The 18,703-nt window shown below is 38.8% G+C and overlaps 2 protein-coding genes across 2 annotated transcripts in view; one reads left to right on the forward strand and one right to left on the reverse strand.

The window, feature by feature from the left end:
* Window positions 1-18,703, reverse strand: part of LOC122907372 (cytospin-B-like) — a 305,144-nt gene that overhangs the window by 271,385 nt on the left and 15,056 nt on the right.
* The window catches only part of LOC122906810 (A-kinase anchor protein 10, mitochondrial-like), a 69,293-nt gene that overhangs the window by 43,900 nt on the left and 6,690 nt on the right, over window positions 1-18,703 (forward strand). Inside the window, 7 exon segments of the mRNA XM_044249212.1 lie at window positions 4,714-4,752; window positions 4,755-4,797; window positions 5,592-5,715; window positions 6,759-6,895; window positions 9,899-10,043; window positions 12,425-12,598; window positions 17,238-17,347. Of these exon segments, the coding sequence (XP_044105147.1) occupies window positions 4,714-4,752; window positions 4,755-4,797; window positions 5,592-5,715; window positions 6,759-6,895; window positions 9,899-10,043; window positions 12,425-12,598; window positions 17,238-17,347 (772 nt within the window).

The following is an 18,703-nucleotide window of genomic DNA, read 5'->3' on the forward strand; positions in this document are numbered from 1 at the left end:
ACACATTTATTGAGTACTCAGTGTGTCCCAGACAGAATTGTAGGCACTGTTCATGGATAAACTCGAATCTTCTAAAGAACGTTGTAATGTAAATATAGTTGTTATTTTATAAACGAGGAATCAGAAGCACAAAGAGAGTAAATAATTTGCCCAGAGTAACACAACTCAGACACGGCAGAGTCAGGATTTGAAAATAGACGCCTACACATTAAGTAGTATGCTATTTGGCAGTGTTTTTCAAACTGTAAATTCAGACCAGTCTCCTCTTAGACCTAGCTTTCTGCCAAACAAAGGACTAGAATAGAAAAATTGAAAGTGCTCAGTAATAAGGCCAAACAAACATTCCAGGCCATTGTTTTCATATACGTATATGTGTACTGTGTCACGTAAATCTATGTCTCTGTAGGTCCTCGTAAGAAAAAAATTGGGGGCGCCTGGGTGACTCAGTGGGTTAAAGCCTCTGCCTTCAGCTCAGGTCATGATCCCACGCTCCTGGGGTTGAGCCCCCGCATTGCGCTCTCTGCTCAGCAGGGACCTGCTTCTTCCTCTTTCTCTCTGCCTGCTTCTCCGACTTCTTGCCTACTTGTGATCTCTGTCTGTCAAATAAATAAATAAAACCTTCCAAAAAATTGTCAGTTTTTGCTGCGTCGTATCAGAAGGACCTTAGGTGCACCTGTAATCACAGATGACAGTGGTTTGTTTGTTTATTAAATAAATCTTGTATTCCTATCAAGCCCGAGTACTGAGTTTTAATTTTTATTACAGGGACTTTGTATTTTTGATTTATGAAATGAATCATGCTGTTAACAGGTTGTTCCCAGCAGGGGGCTCCTGAAGTCTTCACCAGAGATACTTTGCACTCAGTCATCGTTGGAGACAGTAAAACCCTTTCCTGTCTGAGCTGTAGTTCTTAAATTGGCCCACCATACTTCCCAGTGAACAACTGTTGGCTATTTTGGGGCCCGTCAGGTGCCGGGCCCATTGTTTTCCTTTTCTTTCTTCCACACAGATGCTTCTAGCATGTAGGTCTTGTGGATAGTGGTTGTTTGTCCCCGTTTACTTGTATTTTGGGTTTTCACCCAGTTTTGTTGCAAATGTTGTCATTGGATTTTGGCTTTTCTATGTAATTCCTCTCTTTTTATGTGGGAATTTGTGGCTACCATCTTCCAGACTTCTCTAGACCAACATTTCTTGTGTAATAATACAACTAGGGTGTCCTAACTGATGAGAATTTGACTCTTGGGGGAATTGGTTGGCTAGTGATTCCTTTGGGGACTCGTTTGTACCAGCGAATAACCAAACTATCTGGGTTAGGGGAGAAAAGGGAGAATTTTTGAGCCAAATACATTACATTTAAAAATGAAATATCAGGGGTGCCTGGGTGGCTCAGCGGGTTAAGCCGCTGCCTTCGGCTCAGGTCATGAACTCGGAGTCCTGGGATCGAGCCCCACATCGGGCTCTCTGCTCAGCAGGGAGCCTGCTTCCTCCTCTCTCTCTGCCTGCCTCTCTGCCTGCTTGTGATCTCTCTCAAATAAATAAATAAAACCTTAAAAAAAATGAAATATCAGGGACGCCTGGGTGGCTCATTCGGTTAAGCGTCCACCTTCAGCTCAGGTCATGATCCCAAAGTCCTGGGATCAAGTCCCACATCCAGCGCCCTGCTCAGCAGAGAGCTTGCTTCTCCCTCTGCCTCTGCTGCTCCCCATGCTTGTGCTCTCTTTCTCTCTCTCTGTCTTTTTCTCTCTCTGGCAAATAAATAAGTAAAATCTAAAAAAAAAAAAAAACCCAAAACCCCAAAAATATCACTTCAGTTCTTTTTTTCCTTTTCTTAAACTGTATCAAATTAATGATACAATACCATGAGGGGGAAAATAATCTTTGGAAGTATAAGTTGATAATATTTAGTGATTAAGGGATCTGAGAAAGTTAAAATGTTAATTACCTGTATGTTTTCAGACCATTTTTCCTCTTTGAGCCCCATTCTTCTTAATCTTACCCCATGTTCTCCTCTTTTGGTTGGAATATTCTAATACAGCTGTACTTCAAATACGTTACAGTTGGAAGAAGTCTGCACTTGTGCTGTTACTGTGTACCCCACCTGCCTAGTTTTGCTGTAAATGTTATTCATGGGTTTCTGGTGTTGCTAATTACTTCCTTTTTATATGGGGATTCAGAATAACTCAGAAACTATGCTTCCACTCTCTCCTTCATCTTCTGCAAATCCTTGAAGTAGAATTTAAAAAATATTTTGACGGTACAGCTGATGGAATTTGCTGATAGTTTGAAAATGAGCAGGGTAAGAAGGAAAAAGGAATCAAGCATGACTTCATTTCTTTGAAAAACTTGAATAACTGGGAGAGTGAAGTTGCCATTTATAAAATGAAGAAGATTGTAGGGGTAATAGCTTAAGGGAAAAATCAGGAGTTTGGGTTTGTAGGGGCCCAAATGGTGAAAGTCACGTATGCAGTTGGATATCTGTGCAAGGAGTTGATGAGAGAGGCAGGCCTGGGTTGGCGATGTGTTTGGAAGTCATCAGGATATAGATGGGCTTAGAGCCATGGATAACATTATCCTCAGAGTGAGTATGGTGAGCAGACAAGAGGGCCAAGGACTGTGTCTTGGGGCAGGCCTAACATTCACAAGTCTGGTGGGTGAGGGAGAACCAGCAAAGGAGACACAGAAGGAGCAGCCCATAAAGTCAGCTTTGTATCTGCTATGTCTCAGAAGAGTAGGGTATAGTAGGGTATAGTAGTTCTTAATGGAAGCCAAGTGAAAAAGTGTTTCTGGGAGTCAGGGAGTGATCAGAGGTGTGTTAAATCCTGCCGAGATTTTAAGTAAGATGAACACTAGGAATGGAATGGGTTTGCCAGCCTTGTGGACAGCTGGTCCGTCAGTTACCTTAATTTCAGTGGACCACTGGAGACAGAAACTTCATCAGAGGAGGCGGAGTGAGGACAGCAGGTATGAGCAACTCCTGAGAGGCATTTTGCTATAAAGATGAGCTAGAAGAGGATGTTAAGTCAAGGGACAGTGGTTTTTGTTTTGTTTTTTTGTAGTGATGTAGTGATGTGTTATAAGCATATGAGATATAGCATACAAACAAGTATGTATGTATAGGGTACAGACTGTAGCTGGTGAGTATGAGGCAGCAACAAAGGAAAAATTGATGCAGGAGACAGAGGACAACTGCTGTAAGAAAGAAGTCTTGAGGAGGCAAAAGAGGATGGGGCCCGGTGCTCAAATGCGGAGTGCACGGTAGAGGTCCAGGTAGATGTGGGAGTGATGGAAATAATTTTCTCATTGCTTCTATTTTCTTATTGAAGCAGGAAGCAAAGTCATCAGCAGAGAGAGTAAAAGAGCTGTTAAGGTGTTCCAAGAGAGAGGAGAAACTGGGTTGTGTGTTGTCTGGCAGAGTATGAGAGTAAATGGACCCGGAAACTGTAGTACGATCCTTGGGTTTCATTCAGGTCTCACTAAGGTCATGAACTTTAGGTGAAACCAGCCATCGTGGGTGAATGTTTTTTTTCCAGCCATATTTAATAGCTGGCTAACCAGCTTACTGATGTGCTGCGGTTTACTTAGGTAATTCCTGATTTTAGTGCATTTTGTGTTTCTACCAAACAACATTCGGATAAACTTTTTTACAGATAAACCTTTTTTTACAAATCCGTAACTCTTTTAAGTTGCTGTCTTAGAGTTGCTGATTGAAAGGGCATGTTTATTTTTAAAGCTTATGCTATAAACTCCCACAGTGCTCTCCAGAAAAGGATATACCAGTATATTCTCACTAACACTAGTTAGTGTCTGTTTTCTCATGTCCTTGCCCAAGCAAGGCAGTGCAGTGTTAAAAAATTAAACTTGTGCATTGTTATAACAATTTTGTGCCAGTTTACTAGACAAACGGGTAGGGTGCCTCCTTATTCTAACTTGTGGTTATATTTATTTGACTGCTAGTGAGCATGTATATTTTTTCATATTGACCATTTTATGTTTATTCTTTTTTTTAAGTTTATTTAATTTTTTTTAGTAATCTCTACACCCAGCCAGCATGGAGCTTAAACTCACAACCCTGAGTGAGCATCCCCTCCAGACTGAGCCAGCCACGCACCCATTTTGCAAACTACTTCTTCATGTCCTTTCCTCATTTTTCTTTGGGGACATTTTTTACTAGTTTGTAGGAGCTCTTGATATATGAATGATAATAATCTGTCATATACAGGGTAAACTGTCATTGGTGCTGCACTCACACCCCCCCAGTTTGCCTTTTTTAAAAAAAAAAGATTTTATTTATTTTGACAGAGATCACAAGTAGGCGGAGAGGCAGGCAGAGAGAGAGGGGGAAGCAGGCTTCCCGCTGAACAGAGAGCCCGACGCAGGGCTCGATTCCAGGACCCTGAGATCATGACCCGAGCCGAAGGAAGAGGCGTAACCCCCCCGAGCCACCCAGGCGCCCCCCAGTTTGCCTTTTTAATTTTGTTTTATGGGTGTGTTAATGCATAGAAATTAATTTTATGCTAGTGAATCTTTTGATTTCTGCCTTTATATCTATGGTTAGAAAGACTTTTCCTACCTCAAGATTGTATGTCCATCTGTATTTTCTTAGCTCTATTTAAAACTTTCTGATTTGTATGCCTCTCCAGTTATTTCCTACTCTGATCCACAAAGGCGTATGGTTTGGATTTAGTAGAAATGTATTTACCATTTCTTTTACAGCAAAGATTTGTGGAGAAGATGGACAAGTGGATCCCAACTGTTCATTTTGGCACAGTCCATAGTCTTTAGTGCAATGGAGCAAGAGTAAGTTAATTTCATACTTTCACATTTTGGGTTTGGGGATTTGGGTTCACTCAACTACAAAGAATCAATTTTTGAGGACTTAAGTATTTTGAATGTTTACAGGATCTTATAGGCATATCTAAGTCTACCTTCGTTCGTGGTGTCTTTTAAATATAAATTATGTGAACTCTTAAAACACATGTTTGTTTTTAATGTTAGTATTTCTTAAGTTAAAAGAATTTTTTAAAATTCTGAAGTCATTTGGGGGTGATTATTAGAATAGTGTGACTATTAGAATTTATTTAAGCTATGCACGTGTTCAGTTAGATACCCTAATTTGTTAGCGCACGCTTTAAGCTTAATGGTTGCTCTATGACTAAATCCACATAGATTTGTTGATACTGCCTCCATGGTTTTTTTTTTTTAGATGAATTATTTTGCATGCCCATACAGAAAAAAATGTACATATTGATTCATTTAGTATTTATGAAAAGGGTGCTCTTTGCAAGGCATAGTTAGATATAGTACCTGCTTTGAAGGAAGTTACATCCTATTAAGAGAAGTAGGGTATGTTCTTTGGTTACATGTAATATGAGGTAGCTTGTGTCACATGCCAGAGGAAAGCTCCAAAGTTTCTAAGAGGTGGGAGAGATTACTTCCAGGTCTAGGAACCAGGAACGACACCATGGGAGGAGAGGTAGTGTTGACCTAGGCTTTTAAGATATATTAGGCACAGAATGGAAAGAGTATATTTTTCCCAGTTAAGCTCTTTCCTTGATCATTCCCTCAAAATTTCCCTTTTTGTCCACGTGCAGGCACTTTAGTGAGTTTCTGCGAAGTCACCATTTCTGTAAATACCAGATTGAAGTGCTGACCAGTGGGACTGTTTACCTGGCTGACATTCTCTTCTGTGAATCAGCCCTCTTTTATTTCTCTGAGGTAAAGTCTGCATTTCCTTTCACACTCTGTTAGAGCATTCCAGCCTCTAAACTAGAAATGCTGGGACCCCCCCTATAGAAAATAACATGGAAAAGCCAAATCATTTCCAAAAACATCACTGGAATGAAATAATTTTCTTAGGTTAAGTTGTACACCTAATGGCAAGAGTACTTGAATGGCATATCAGTCAGAGTAAAGAGAACATGAAAACTCAGTGTAAAATAACTCTTAATTTTGAAAACTTAATTAAACTTCTTACAAGATAATGCCTACTTTTAATTATCTGGAGCCATTTTAAAACCATAGACTTTATACTTGATTCCAGGGCACACATATTTGTGGACCAGACTTCAGAAGAGAGAAAGAAAAGGAGTAAATTTTTTCCTACTATCATCACTTTTATTTTAGCCACCTGATAGGATTTCTCAAGCAATGAATAGATTAATCTCTTTGAGGCATATTTGTTAGGTTTCAGCAAATGAAATTCTTTCCTTGCAAAAGCAAGTGACTATTAAGTAGAGAGGAGAGGATTTTCCAGGCTCACGAAACATTAACGTAGATAGACACTTGCACTCTGCCTCTCCCAAGAACAGAGCTTTTGGTTGATTTGCTTTCTCACTCCCTCCGTTTCTCGTAAGTTTAAGGCCCCATTTGTTCAGGTTGTGGTGGCTGCATGGAAGGATGGAAGTGATTGGGTTTAAAAGACTTGGTCTGCTAAGTTTACTTTTTGTATGTTAGCCACTGAGGGACCACGGATCATCTTTACTGTGATTCTGACTCCAGTTCCCTTAAGTTTGTACCCAGCAGTGTGGTGGGGTTTTTGTTAGTTGTTTGGTTTTTTCCCCTCTGTGAGAATGATCTTCAACTTTTCAGTCTCAAGAGCGACTGTGAGTTGCTGACTGGCATGAACTGAATGAGTACATCTGTTTTTTTTTTTTTGTTTTTTTGTATATGTTTTCCATTTTTAATGGTTGGCGTAATGGATTAGAGATGGTTAGAGAAATCTATCGATAGTCTTGTGCTCTTGTATTTTTCCTTCCTAGTACATGGAAAAAGAGGATGCAGTGAATATCTTACAGTTCTGGTTGGCAGCAGATAACTTCCAGTCGCAACTTGCTGCCAAAAAGGGCCAGTATGATGGACAGGAGGCACAGAATGATGCCATGATTTTATATGACAAGTGAGTTTTATTGATGTATTCAGCATCTGGCAAATATTGAGTATTTGATATGTATACATATCAAATACTCAATATACAAAAATATACTCATATACAAAAAACATATCCATAAAACTGGATGTCTTTTATCAGAAGTAAAGACATCCAGTTTTTGCTGTCAAGGAGCTCACACGGAATAGCATAAAAGCCTCTTTTCCTATGGAACATTTTAGGATTCTTAGAAAAAAATATTTCTGCTAGGGGAATGGGTGGTTTGTGTTTGGAAGAAGGATGATGGTGGTGGAGTTAGGGGAGATTTCACAGAAGAAAGATTTGAATTGAAACCTGAATAATGAATGGAATTTTGCTAGCCGGAGAAGGCGGGAAAGAACATTCTAGACAGAGGCATTGGCACAAGCAAAGTCAGAGAAATCTAGGGTGTGGCACTTCCAGGAAACTTGAGTTTGGGTAAGTAAAACTTGGGTAGGCAATCTAAGAGGAAGATGAAACTAAAGGGAATGTATTGTAAAGGGTATTAGATATCTGTGTACAGGTGTATCATATTTCTGGTGCAGATCTGTGCAGCCAAGTTATTACTCATTGAATAAGAGTTTTTCATTGGTCTTCATTGAAAATGAGAGGATGGCAAAATCTTACAGTGAACAGAACTGAGAACATCTGGTCAGTCGAGTGCTAAGCCTGTGGTCAGCCATGTCACCCTTTTTTTTTTTTAAAGATTTTATTTATTTATTTGGCAGAGACACAGCAAGAAAGGGAACACAAGCAGGGGGAGTGGGAAAGGGAGAAGCAGGCTTCCCACCGAGCAGGGAGCCCGATGCGGGGCTCGATCCTAGGTCCCTGGGATCAGGGCCTGAGCCCAAGGCAGACACTTAACAACTGAACCACCCAGGCGCCTCCAGCTGTGTCAGTCTTTTAATTTTCATTAATTCTGTAAAGAAAAGTAATGTGCTATTTGTATCCACAAGCAACCGCTGAGAGGATAACTTGACAGTAGAGGAAAACCACGGGATGTCAGGGTTGCAAGAGAGCTGAGCGCGCATCTAGGTCAGCGGTTCCTGAGCACTGCTCTGCAGGTCCGTGCTAGGCTGTCTGCATAAGAACCAGCTGGAAGCTTGTTAAAAAAAGATTTCCATCCCTCCTCTCTAAGAGATTCTGATTCAGCACGTTTGAGGCATGACCCAGGAATCTTTATTTTTAGAAGATACCCCAGATGATGTTGATGGGTAGCCAGATTCGGGATCTAGTCTAGTTTTCCCATTTTGCAGACAAGAAAATGAAGACTCTTTTTTTCTCAAAGTCACAGGGCAAGTTAGTGGCAGAACTTGAGCTGGATTGCAGTTCTTCATGTTTTCCCAGTGTTTGTTTTAGTATAATACATTTGTGAGAAATATTACATAAGAAACATTGCTAATGGGACGCCTGGGTGGCTCAGTTGGTTAAGCAGCTGCCTTCGGCTCAGGTCATGATCCCAGGGTTCTGGAATCGAGTCCCACATCGGGCTCCTTGCTCGGCAGGGAGCCTGCTTCTCCCTCTGCCTCTGCCTGCCTCTCTGTCTGCCTGTGCTCACTCGCTCTCTCTCCCTCTGTCTCTGACAAATAAATAAATAAAATCTTTAAAAAAAAAAAACATCGCTAATATGGATTTGGAAATAGCAAGTGTTTTCTTTTAGAAATTTGGTCTGGTGTGCCCCAAAATTCAAATCATGGAGGAATATTTGCCAACTTGTTTTTACAAGTTGGGAGACTGTTTACGAAAAGGCTAATAACAAAATAATTTTTTTAAATTTTATTTTAATGCTAAAATAGAAGAGTGACACTAGTACCAAGGTCCTGGCTGGAGTTCAGTAGCCACCCAGAGCAGAGACCCTGTTTGCTTACTGGATCCCATTTTCACATTGGGAGCCATTTTTAAATGAAGATCGCTGTATGGCATCCCACTGGTACTGTCACTTTGTCAAGTTCATTGTGCCAAATTTGACTTCACCAATCCCAGTTCTTGAGGTTTTTAAAAGATTTATTATTATTATTATTATTATTTAATTTGAGAGGTAGAGTACGAGCAAGCATATGAGGTGGGGAAGGGAAGATGGTGAGAGAAAGAATTGAGAATCTCAAGCAGATTCCCTGCTGAGTCTGGAGCCCAACAGTGGGCTCCATCCCATGACCCTGAGATCATGACCTGAACTGAAATCAAGAGTTGGACACTCAGCTGACTGAACCACCCCGGTCCCCATGCCCGTTTGGTTTTGCATCTTATGTATGTATCATCACAATCATACCTGATCAGTCTTTCTGTGTTTGTATCATAGATAAGATTTAGAAGTCCCTAGAATGCTTGGAAGAGAACCTGCATATATTTTTTGCTTTTAATCCTTTTTTTGGTGTCTACCTTATAATCCACTTACCAAAACAGTAGTTTTGCATTATATCTTGTGAAGTTAGAAATCTTTGAGGTATCATTGATTACTCCTTTTCCCTTCTACACCCACTCCTCATCAAGTCCTGTCATTCTATCCAAATACCTGAAATCCATCTAATTGACCCTCGGCGCTATCATAGTTTGAATTCCTGCATGTTTGACTTGTGCCTTGTAGCTACAGTGGTGTTTTCTCATTGTGTCTGATGCAGAGATCTTTTCTGCTCCCTTTCCAGAGGGAAGAACTGTGTCTTACCCTCTTTTAAGTCCATTTCTGTCTCCTGGGTGTTGAACAGAGAATAGGGGCCCATTAAATATGTGTGATTGGTTTCTTTTTCTTTTTGTAGTCTGACCCTCAGCGATCTTAAAACAAGAACTGAGGAAGATGGAAGGACAGAGAAAGGTAGCAAGTTGACCCAGATACCTTTGGGGCTGTGGGAATAAAGGTTGCAGCACGGCTTCTAGAAGCCAGCTCTCAAGTCCTAGGTCCACAGGCTGAATCAAGTAGCCTCATAGAAGAGTAGGTGCCAAAAGTTGCTTATCCTGGCTAGGCAATTTGGTTTGACTTTGGCTGTCTTTATACCACAGGTATTTCTCCCTCCAGGCCACACATCCTCTTGGATTTGATGATGTTGTGCGATTAGAAATTGAATCCAATATCTGCAGGGAAGGTGGGGCACTCCCTAACTGTTTCACAACTCCATTACGTCAGGCCTGGACAACCATGGAGAAGGTAACCAAGAACTTCAAAAATATTAAACCGCAGGAAGTTTATACTGGTGAAACCCAGAAAACATAACATGGGAAAAAACCAAGTGTAACAAAACTGGAAAATTGAAGCAGTGGAGCATGGTGGTTAAGAGCAGAGGCCTTGAGTATGACTTTGTATGTATTACTTTAGCCTTGTTAGGCTGAGTGACCTCAGGCTGTTACTGAAATTCTTTAATTCCGGTTTCTGTTATCCTTTAAAATGGAGATAATTTGGATACTTACCTAAAAGTTATTTTAAGGAGGAAAATGAGGTAAGACATGCAAAGTTTTTCTTACTATTACGTCCAACACATAAAAGCATTAAAATATGTTAGTGGCTATTATTACTGCCTTTATTATTAAATTTTCAAAAATAATTAGATAGCAGTATTAGGCAAATTTGCTTAAAATGACCCAAATATTTTATCAGTATCTATCAATGAGGTTTGAACACTAGTTTCGTATATTGTAACTCGTGGGGTTTTACTAATAGCTTAATAATAAGGTATTAGAATTTGTGAATGATTTCTTTTTCTAATGAACTAGAGCAGATTTTACCAGGAATTGCACAGAGCCCAGGATAAGCCCATGAAGTTATGTTGCTTATATATGTCATGTGTATTTGGTGGAAAAGGATTAAGTAAGCACTGTTGAATAATACATGTAAAAACTGAATTTCAGAAATGTGGAAGAGTTACATATAAAAATCAAATCATTAAAAAGCTCATGGTAAACTGAATAGAGTATCAGCTATTGCCCAGAGATGAAAATTTTTTCATGATTAAAATTAAAATCTTTCTGATCGTAAAGGAAAAGTTCCAAATCTGTATCATATAAAGAATGTAAATTTTCTTAATAAAGTAAAATTAAAATACAGAGAAAAACAATGTGAAAATATTTCTTATAAAATGTGCATATGTAAAGAACTTTCACTAATTTTAAGAATTCTGTCAAGTAGATAAATGAGAAAAAGACGTGGATGATTTTTTATCAGTACTTTGAGAATTTTTGTGTTAGGTATCGGCATTTCAGCGATAGAAGAAACGTGGCTTCTGCCCTCCTGGACCTCTGTCTATAATGAAGGCACACATTAAACACAGACAACTTACAGTCATGTGCTAACTGCTCTGAAGGAAAAGTTGGTAGTAGGAAATGCCAGTAATAAACGTGGGAACTTATTCAGCATCATTAATAATTTTTATTTTTTTATTGTGTTATGTTAGTCACCATAAAATACATCATTAGTTTTTGATGCAGTGTTCCAAGATTCATTGTTTATGCACCACACCCAGTGTTCCATGTGATATGTGCCCTCCATAATACCCACCACCAGGCTTACCCATCCCACCACCCACAATTTTTAAATGTAAATAAAAATATCCATATTATCATTATGCACTTATTAACAGTGATTTGGAAAAACATATCTGGTGTTGGAAAGCCTGTGTCAAAACAGAGACCTTGATATATTGCCAGTGATATAAATTGACAGCATCCTTCTGAAGAGTAAATTGGCTATATATATCAAAGCTAAAATAGGGTGTCTGAATGGCTCAGTTGGTTAAGCAGCTGCTTTCAGCTCAGGTCATGATCCCAGTGTCCTGGGATCGAGTCCCACATCGGGCTCCCTGCTCATCTCTGCTTCTCCCCGACCCCTCTCCTCTCATGCGCTCTCTCTCATTCTCTCTCTCTCAAATAAATAAATAAAATCTTAAAAAAAAAAAAGCTAAAACACTCACACTGTTTAACTCAATAATCAAACGCCTGATAATTTATCTTAAGGAAATCAATTCAGAAGTAAATAATAATAATAATAATATATACATAAAGACTTTATAACCAGAAAAATCTCATTTCAGATTAGATCCACTCCCTGCATGTTTTCTGGTCACTAAGAAGTCTAAATATCAAGTCTATGTAATAGTTTTATGGCAAGCTTTTGGGTGGGGGGACATCTATAAATTGTACTCGTAATTTTAGTCACAACATAAACTGTACACGAAGGGGTAATACTTGGAGCGTAGCAAGGAAAAGCAAAGCCCTGTGTGCTAGCTGGAGGGATTGTGCGTAAAACTTTGTTTTCAAACAAAGTGGTTTCTTTTTTTTTAAAGATTTTATTTTATTTATTTATCAGAGAGAGAGAGAGAGTGAGCACAGACAGGCAGAGAGGCAGGCGGAGTCAAAGGGAGAAGCAGGCTCCCCATGGAGCAAGGAGCCCGATGTGGGACTCGATCCCAGGACCCTGGGATCATGGCCTGAGCCAAAAGCAGCTGCTTAACCAACTGAGCCACCCAGGCATCCCTCAAACAAAGTTTTAATTGTATTTGAATCCACTTTTAAAATGATGCTTGTCCTCTCTTCCAGGTCTTTTTGCCTGGCTTTTTGTCCAGCAATCTTTATTATAAGTATTTGAATGATCTCATCCATTCGGTCTGAGGAGATGAATTTCTGGGAGGAAATGTTTCCCTGACTGCCCACGGCTCTGTGGGCCCTCCTGAGGACTCTCACCCCAGTGGTCCGGACAGCTCAGCTTCTCAGGTACTCCTCAGTTAGCCTCTGGCGATCGGAAGAGAGGCGTATGGATCCTTTCCTTCAAATACCAGTAACAGATACGGTTTGGAAGTTTTTGTCGTAGAAGAAACAAAGTAGAAAATAAAATTAGCCCTACTTACTATATGTCTCAATAAACATGTCATAGTGATTAACGGTGTATTATATTGGAAGATACTGTGTTGTTTCATTCAGGCCGTTACTCTGTCTGACACTCCAGCTGTGGCTTTCAGTAATCAGACAACATGTCATGCATTTATAGCCTTTGAAGAGCTCTTTGTGGAATTATTTGGGAAATTTTAGTGACTACATTTGAAATGCTTTTTCTTTTAAGATTTACTTATTCATTTGAGGAGACAGTGCATGTGAGCATGAGCAGAAGGGAGAGAAGGGAGAGGGAGAGGAGGAGAGAGAACCCCAAGGAGACTCCACACTGTACGGAGGAGACTTGATCTTCCTGAGATCCGACCTGAGCTGAAACCAAGAGTCAGACGTAACCGATTGTGCCACCCAGGAACCCCTAGAATAATTCTTCACAATTCTTAATATTGTATTTCACTGAAGAGTTTCTGGTTTCGTTTTGAACTGTAGTGCCGTTGTACATTTCCTTAATCTTTTTTCGTTTTTTGGAGTGCTTTCCTGTATCAAACCTTATCTGATTCGTTCCTAAATTGGATGAAATGGGTTGTCGCCAAGAGAAGAGATCTAGAAAAATACTACGAAGTTAACTAATTGGATTAAAATCACACAGTAAGTGTAGAGCCAGAACATATTCCCTGTCTAGTGTTCTTCAGCATAACGTAGCATAACTATTTTCACATCACACTGTTGACACATACATAACACTTCAGATTTTTTGACACTGGGCCTTGGATAAATTTTCTTAGTTTCTGTGACAGTACTGCTTATCACCATCAACAAGGCTCTCCTTAGTACGTTTTCTTCCTATTTAGCTTATGTAGCTGGTGACCTGCCGAATGTGGTTGCCATTTTGTTTTTTGAGATAGGCTAGAATGTTTAGTTGTTACTTCAGCACTTAAAAGTTCTAGCTGCTGACCTTAAAATGTATTCTTACATTTTAGGTTGAAGTATAGTATATATACAGAAAACTCAGTATATCATAACTATATGTAGCTTGAAGAATTTTCATAAAGACTTGATCAGTGTATCTAGCATCCAGACAGGAAACATGACATTATCAGTACGTCATAAACCCTCTTGTGCCCTCTTCTAGTCACCCGTCCTCCCTGCTAGAATAGCTACTATCCTGATTTTTGATGGCATACGTTCGTTTTACCTATTTAGTTACGTAATTGAAATCAGTTTATATATACTCTTTTTTTAGTACAGCTTTATTGAGATATAATTCATATACCATACAGTTCACCCATTTATGTTGTATCATTTAGTGATTTTAGTATATTCATAGAGTTGCTCAACTGTCACCAAAGCCAGTTTAAAGTTTTTCATCTGAGAAACCCTTTAACTAATACCGTCCATATCCTCCAATTCTTCCAGCCCTAGGCTACTGCTAATCTATTTTCTGTCTCTATAGATTTGCCTATTCTGGACATTTCATATAATTGGAACCATATGATGTATGGTCTTTTGCGACAGCCTTCTCTCATTTAGTGTGCTGTTTTCAAGGTTCAGCCATGTTTAGCATGTATCAGCACTTTATTCCTTTTTTTCTTTGTTTTGTTGTTTGTTGTGGTAGTTTAAAAAAAGTCATTTACTAGAGAGAGAGAGAGACAGTGTGAGCTAAGGGGAGGGGCAGAGGGAGAAACAGACTCCCCGTTGAACAGGGAGCCTGTCACTGGGTCTGGTCCCAGGACCCTGACTTCATGACCTGAGCCAAAATCAAGAGTCCAGCGCTCAACTGATTGAACCACCCAGGCACCCCAGAACTCTATTCCTTTTATGGCCAAATAATACTCTGTTGTACGCACATTCCACATTTTATTTATATATCAATTGATGGACATTTGGATTGTTTCTGTCTTTTGATTATTACAAGTAATGCTGCTGTACAAGTTTTTGTGTGGATATAGGTTTTCATTTCTCATATATATATATATAGAAGTAGAATTCTTAGCTGAAATGACAAGTGTTTAACTCTGTCCTAATTACCTTTGCTTGGGTAACAAGTTTTGAAATCAGGAAGGAAGTGAGTCTTCCCACTTAGTTCTTCTTTTTCAAGATTGTTTTGACTATTTGAGGTCCCTTGAGTTTTCACATGCATTTAAGGATCAGTTTGTCAACTTCTATGAAGACTCCAGCCAGAATTCTGATGGGGAAGTGCATCAGTTTCATCGATCAGTTTGGGACGAGTTGCCGTATAATGATATTAAATATTCTGACCCGTGAACGTAGGATACCTTTCATTTATTTCAAATCTTCTTTAATTTCTTCCAGTAACATTTTGTAGTTTTCAAGTATCAGTTTTGCATTTCTTGTTTCTTTTAAATATTTTATTCTTTTTTTGTTGTTGTTTAAGATTTTATTTATTTATTTGACAGAGAGAGATCACAAGTAGGCAGAGAGGCAGGCAGAGAGAGAGGAAGAAGCAGGCTCCCCGCTGAGCAGAGAGCCCGATGTGGAGCTCGATCCCAGGACCCTGGAATGATGACCTGAGCCGAAGGCAGAGGCTTGACCCACTGAGCCACCCAGGCGCCCCTAAATATTTTATTCTTTTTGATACTATTATAAAGGGAATTTTTTCTTATATTCATATTTTCATTGTAAGCATATAGAAATATAGTTTTTTAAAAATTGAGATAAAATTCACCTAACAAAGTTAACTATTATGAAGTGTCTAATTCGGTGACATTTAGTATATATTCAGTGTTGTGCAACCATTACCGCTATCTGGTTCCAGCCGTTTTCATCACCCCAAATGGAAACCTCGCAAATGGAACATTAAGCAGTCACTCCCCATACCCACCTGTATTTTCTTCTAAGAGTTTTAGGCCTTTGATCCATTTTGAGTTAGTTTGCATGTTGTGTGAGTTAGGGCCAACTTTATTTATTTATTTATTTATTTTTGCATGTGGATATCTAGTTGTCCAGAACCATGTGTTGATAGAACTATTCTTTTATCATTGAGCAATCTTAGCATCTTTGTCAAAAATCATTTGACCTTAAATTTATTTCTGGAACTCTCAGTTCTGCTACATTGATCTACATGTATCTTATGCCAGTACTACATTGTTTTGATTACCACAGCTTTACAAGTTTTGAAATCAGGACTGTGTGTCCTCCAACTTTGTTTTATTCAATTGTCAAATTATTGTGGCTGTTCTGGGTCCCTCAATTTCATATGAATTTTAAAATTGGGTTTTCATTGAATCTGTAGGTTCCTTTGGGCTCTGTTACCATTTTAACAGTATTAAGTCTTTTTCTAGTCCATGAACGTGGGATGTCATCCACTTATTTAAGCGGTCTTTAATTTCTTTCATCATAGTTTTGTAGGGTCTCAGTGTACATGTTTTGTATTTCCATGGGTCTTTTTTTTCTGAATATTTTATTCTTTTTGATGCCATTATAATTAGAATTATTTTCTTCATTTCATTTTCTTATTCTTCATTGGTAATGCATAGGAATAAACTTTCCGTGCTGATCTTGTACCTTGTAACTTTACTAAATTTATTTGTTAGCTCTAATAGTTTTCTTTTGGATACCTTTATTTGAGAGAAAGAGAGTGAGCGAGAGGGAGAGAACAAGCCGGGGGTTGGGAAGGGGGAGAAGCAGAGGGAGAAGCATACTTCCCCACTGAGCCGGGAGCCCAATGCAGGACCCGAACTGACCTGAAGGGGGCGCTTAGCCAACTGAGCCATCCAGGCGCCCTGGTGCCTCTTTGTAATTATTTACCCTTCTTGGTACTTAAAGAGAACTCCCTTCCCCCACACTGTAGGGTGTGTTCTATAATAACTGTCTGTTCAGTTTTTATTTTAATTTAACCTATACCTTAGTCATGTATATTAAGCACATTCCCATCTTTTGTTATTTTAAGCAATGCTACAGTGAATAATCATATATTAGACATTCTGTGGAGCTAAGTCGGCTGTAATTGAATTTTTAGAGGTGGAATATCTAGGAAAACCCGTGGCTCCAGTATTTCCTAGAAATACCAATTCTGACTTTTTTGTGGGATGAGGAGTGGGAGATGACATGCTGGACGGGAACTTACTATATACTCATCTAGCTGGTCATTTTAGAAAGTTTTCTTTAGCTTTTCCTTTGTTACGTAGCCTCACTGAAAGTCAGAGGATTCATGTTTATTTGTAAAAGTTAGCTGAACTATGTCTGGGTGGATACGAGTCCTGCATACTTGGGAAGGTAATCCCTGTGAAGATAGCACATTTGTTGGAACATAGATCATTAAGAAGACAAACAGATTTGGCAATAAATAGTGTATGTTGTACATTGTAATATTGTACTTTCCTCCCATAGTTGTATTTTGAGGTGTAATTTCATAATCATTGCTGTTCAACATCTCCATAATGATGAAGTTGAGTGAGAATTACATGTATTTCAAATACCGAAGATTTTATACAACTCTGTCATAATCCAAACTTAGGACTGTTTGATTCCTGAGTAACTATTAATTTTACAGTTTCTCTTGTAGTCCAGTATGAAAAAAGCCAGTGTTAAAATTCTGAAAAATTTTGATGAAGCGATAATTGTGGATGCTGCGAGTCTGGACCCAGAATCTCTGTATCAGCGGACATACGCAGGGTAAGTTTAACTGGTATCAAGAATTTTTGCAAGTCTACTGAATTTTGCATCTTCTATTTTTTTATTTAAAATTTAAAAATTGTTTATAATCTATTGTTAACATTTTTACATAGAGTATCCAGTAGACCACAGTTAAGAGTGGAGGCTCAGGAGTGACTTCCTCGGTTTTAATCTTGGCTGTGCCACTTATTGGCAAATGGTGGACAGTAAGCCTTTTGGATTAATTAGCAAAGGTTGTATTTATTAGGGAATGGTTGGTTCATTTACTTACAGCCTTAATTAAGACAGTCTGTTGGGGTGCCTGGGTGGCTCAGTCAGTTGAGCGGCTGCCTTGGCTCAGGTCCTGATCCCAGGGTCCTGGGATCGAGCCCTGCAGCTGGCTCCCTACTCAGTAGGGAGCTTGCTTCTCCCTCTCCCCCTGCCTGTTGCTGTCCCTGCTTGTGCTCTCTCTTTCATTCTCTCTCTCTCTCTGTCAAATAAATAAAATCTAAAAAAAAATAAATAAGTCTGTCCATTGCAAGATGGTTTACTTCTATAAGTATTTTGGTGTGTAAAATAAATTAATTTTAACAGATAATGTATAAAATGGGTCAGAAATAGAGAAGTAATGACTTTTCCACATCTTTAAAGATAGTTTTCAGTGTTTGTTTTAGCGTTATGGTTTTGGCATCTTCCTGAAATTTTTCTCAAAGGAGACAAATTTGTATCTGTTGGTGTATTGCAATCACATTTGAAAGGAGGACTTACTAGGAACAGTAGCCCTAAAGCAAGACCCACTGTGCCCAAAGTGAAATAATACCTTGGCATCACAGAGTTTCTTTTTCTTTTTTTACCTTTTAATTACAAATACATTAATCCCTTATAAAAGTTAAATTGATAAAGCTAATGTCCCCTGTGGTCACACTCCACTACTCATTCTCTCCTTTTCCTACTCAGGATAATCACTGTTAACATTATAGTATGTATTTTTGTTTGCTTATTTCTAGTAATTGACATCACACTCTGTTCGGTATTGCATGCTTTCATTCACAGTGAGTTTTGGAGATTTTTCTTTGTTAGTTTATACAGATTTACCTCATTTTAACTATGTTTTAGTATTCTACATATAATATTAATTACGGCTCATAACTGTGGCCACTCTTCGGCCCTTTTGGTATTGATGAGTATTTAAGTTGTTTGCAATTTTTCACTGTTATACACAGAATAGCAGAAGACTTCCTTTTACTGACTTCCTTATACCATGAAGCAGATTTTAAATTTTAATAGATCTTACTGTCTTACCTTTAAAAATATGTATATTTTGCATTCTTACCACCCATTAATAAAAATACTAATTTTCCTCACATCTTTATTGAC

This window comes from Neovison vison, chromosome 5 (genome assembly GCF_020171115.1).
Source record: "Neovison vison isolate M4711 chromosome 5, ASM_NN_V1, whole genome shotgun sequence".
In the NCBI taxonomy this organism is placed as follows: Eukaryota; Metazoa; Chordata; class Mammalia; order Carnivora; family Mustelidae; genus Neogale; species Neogale vison.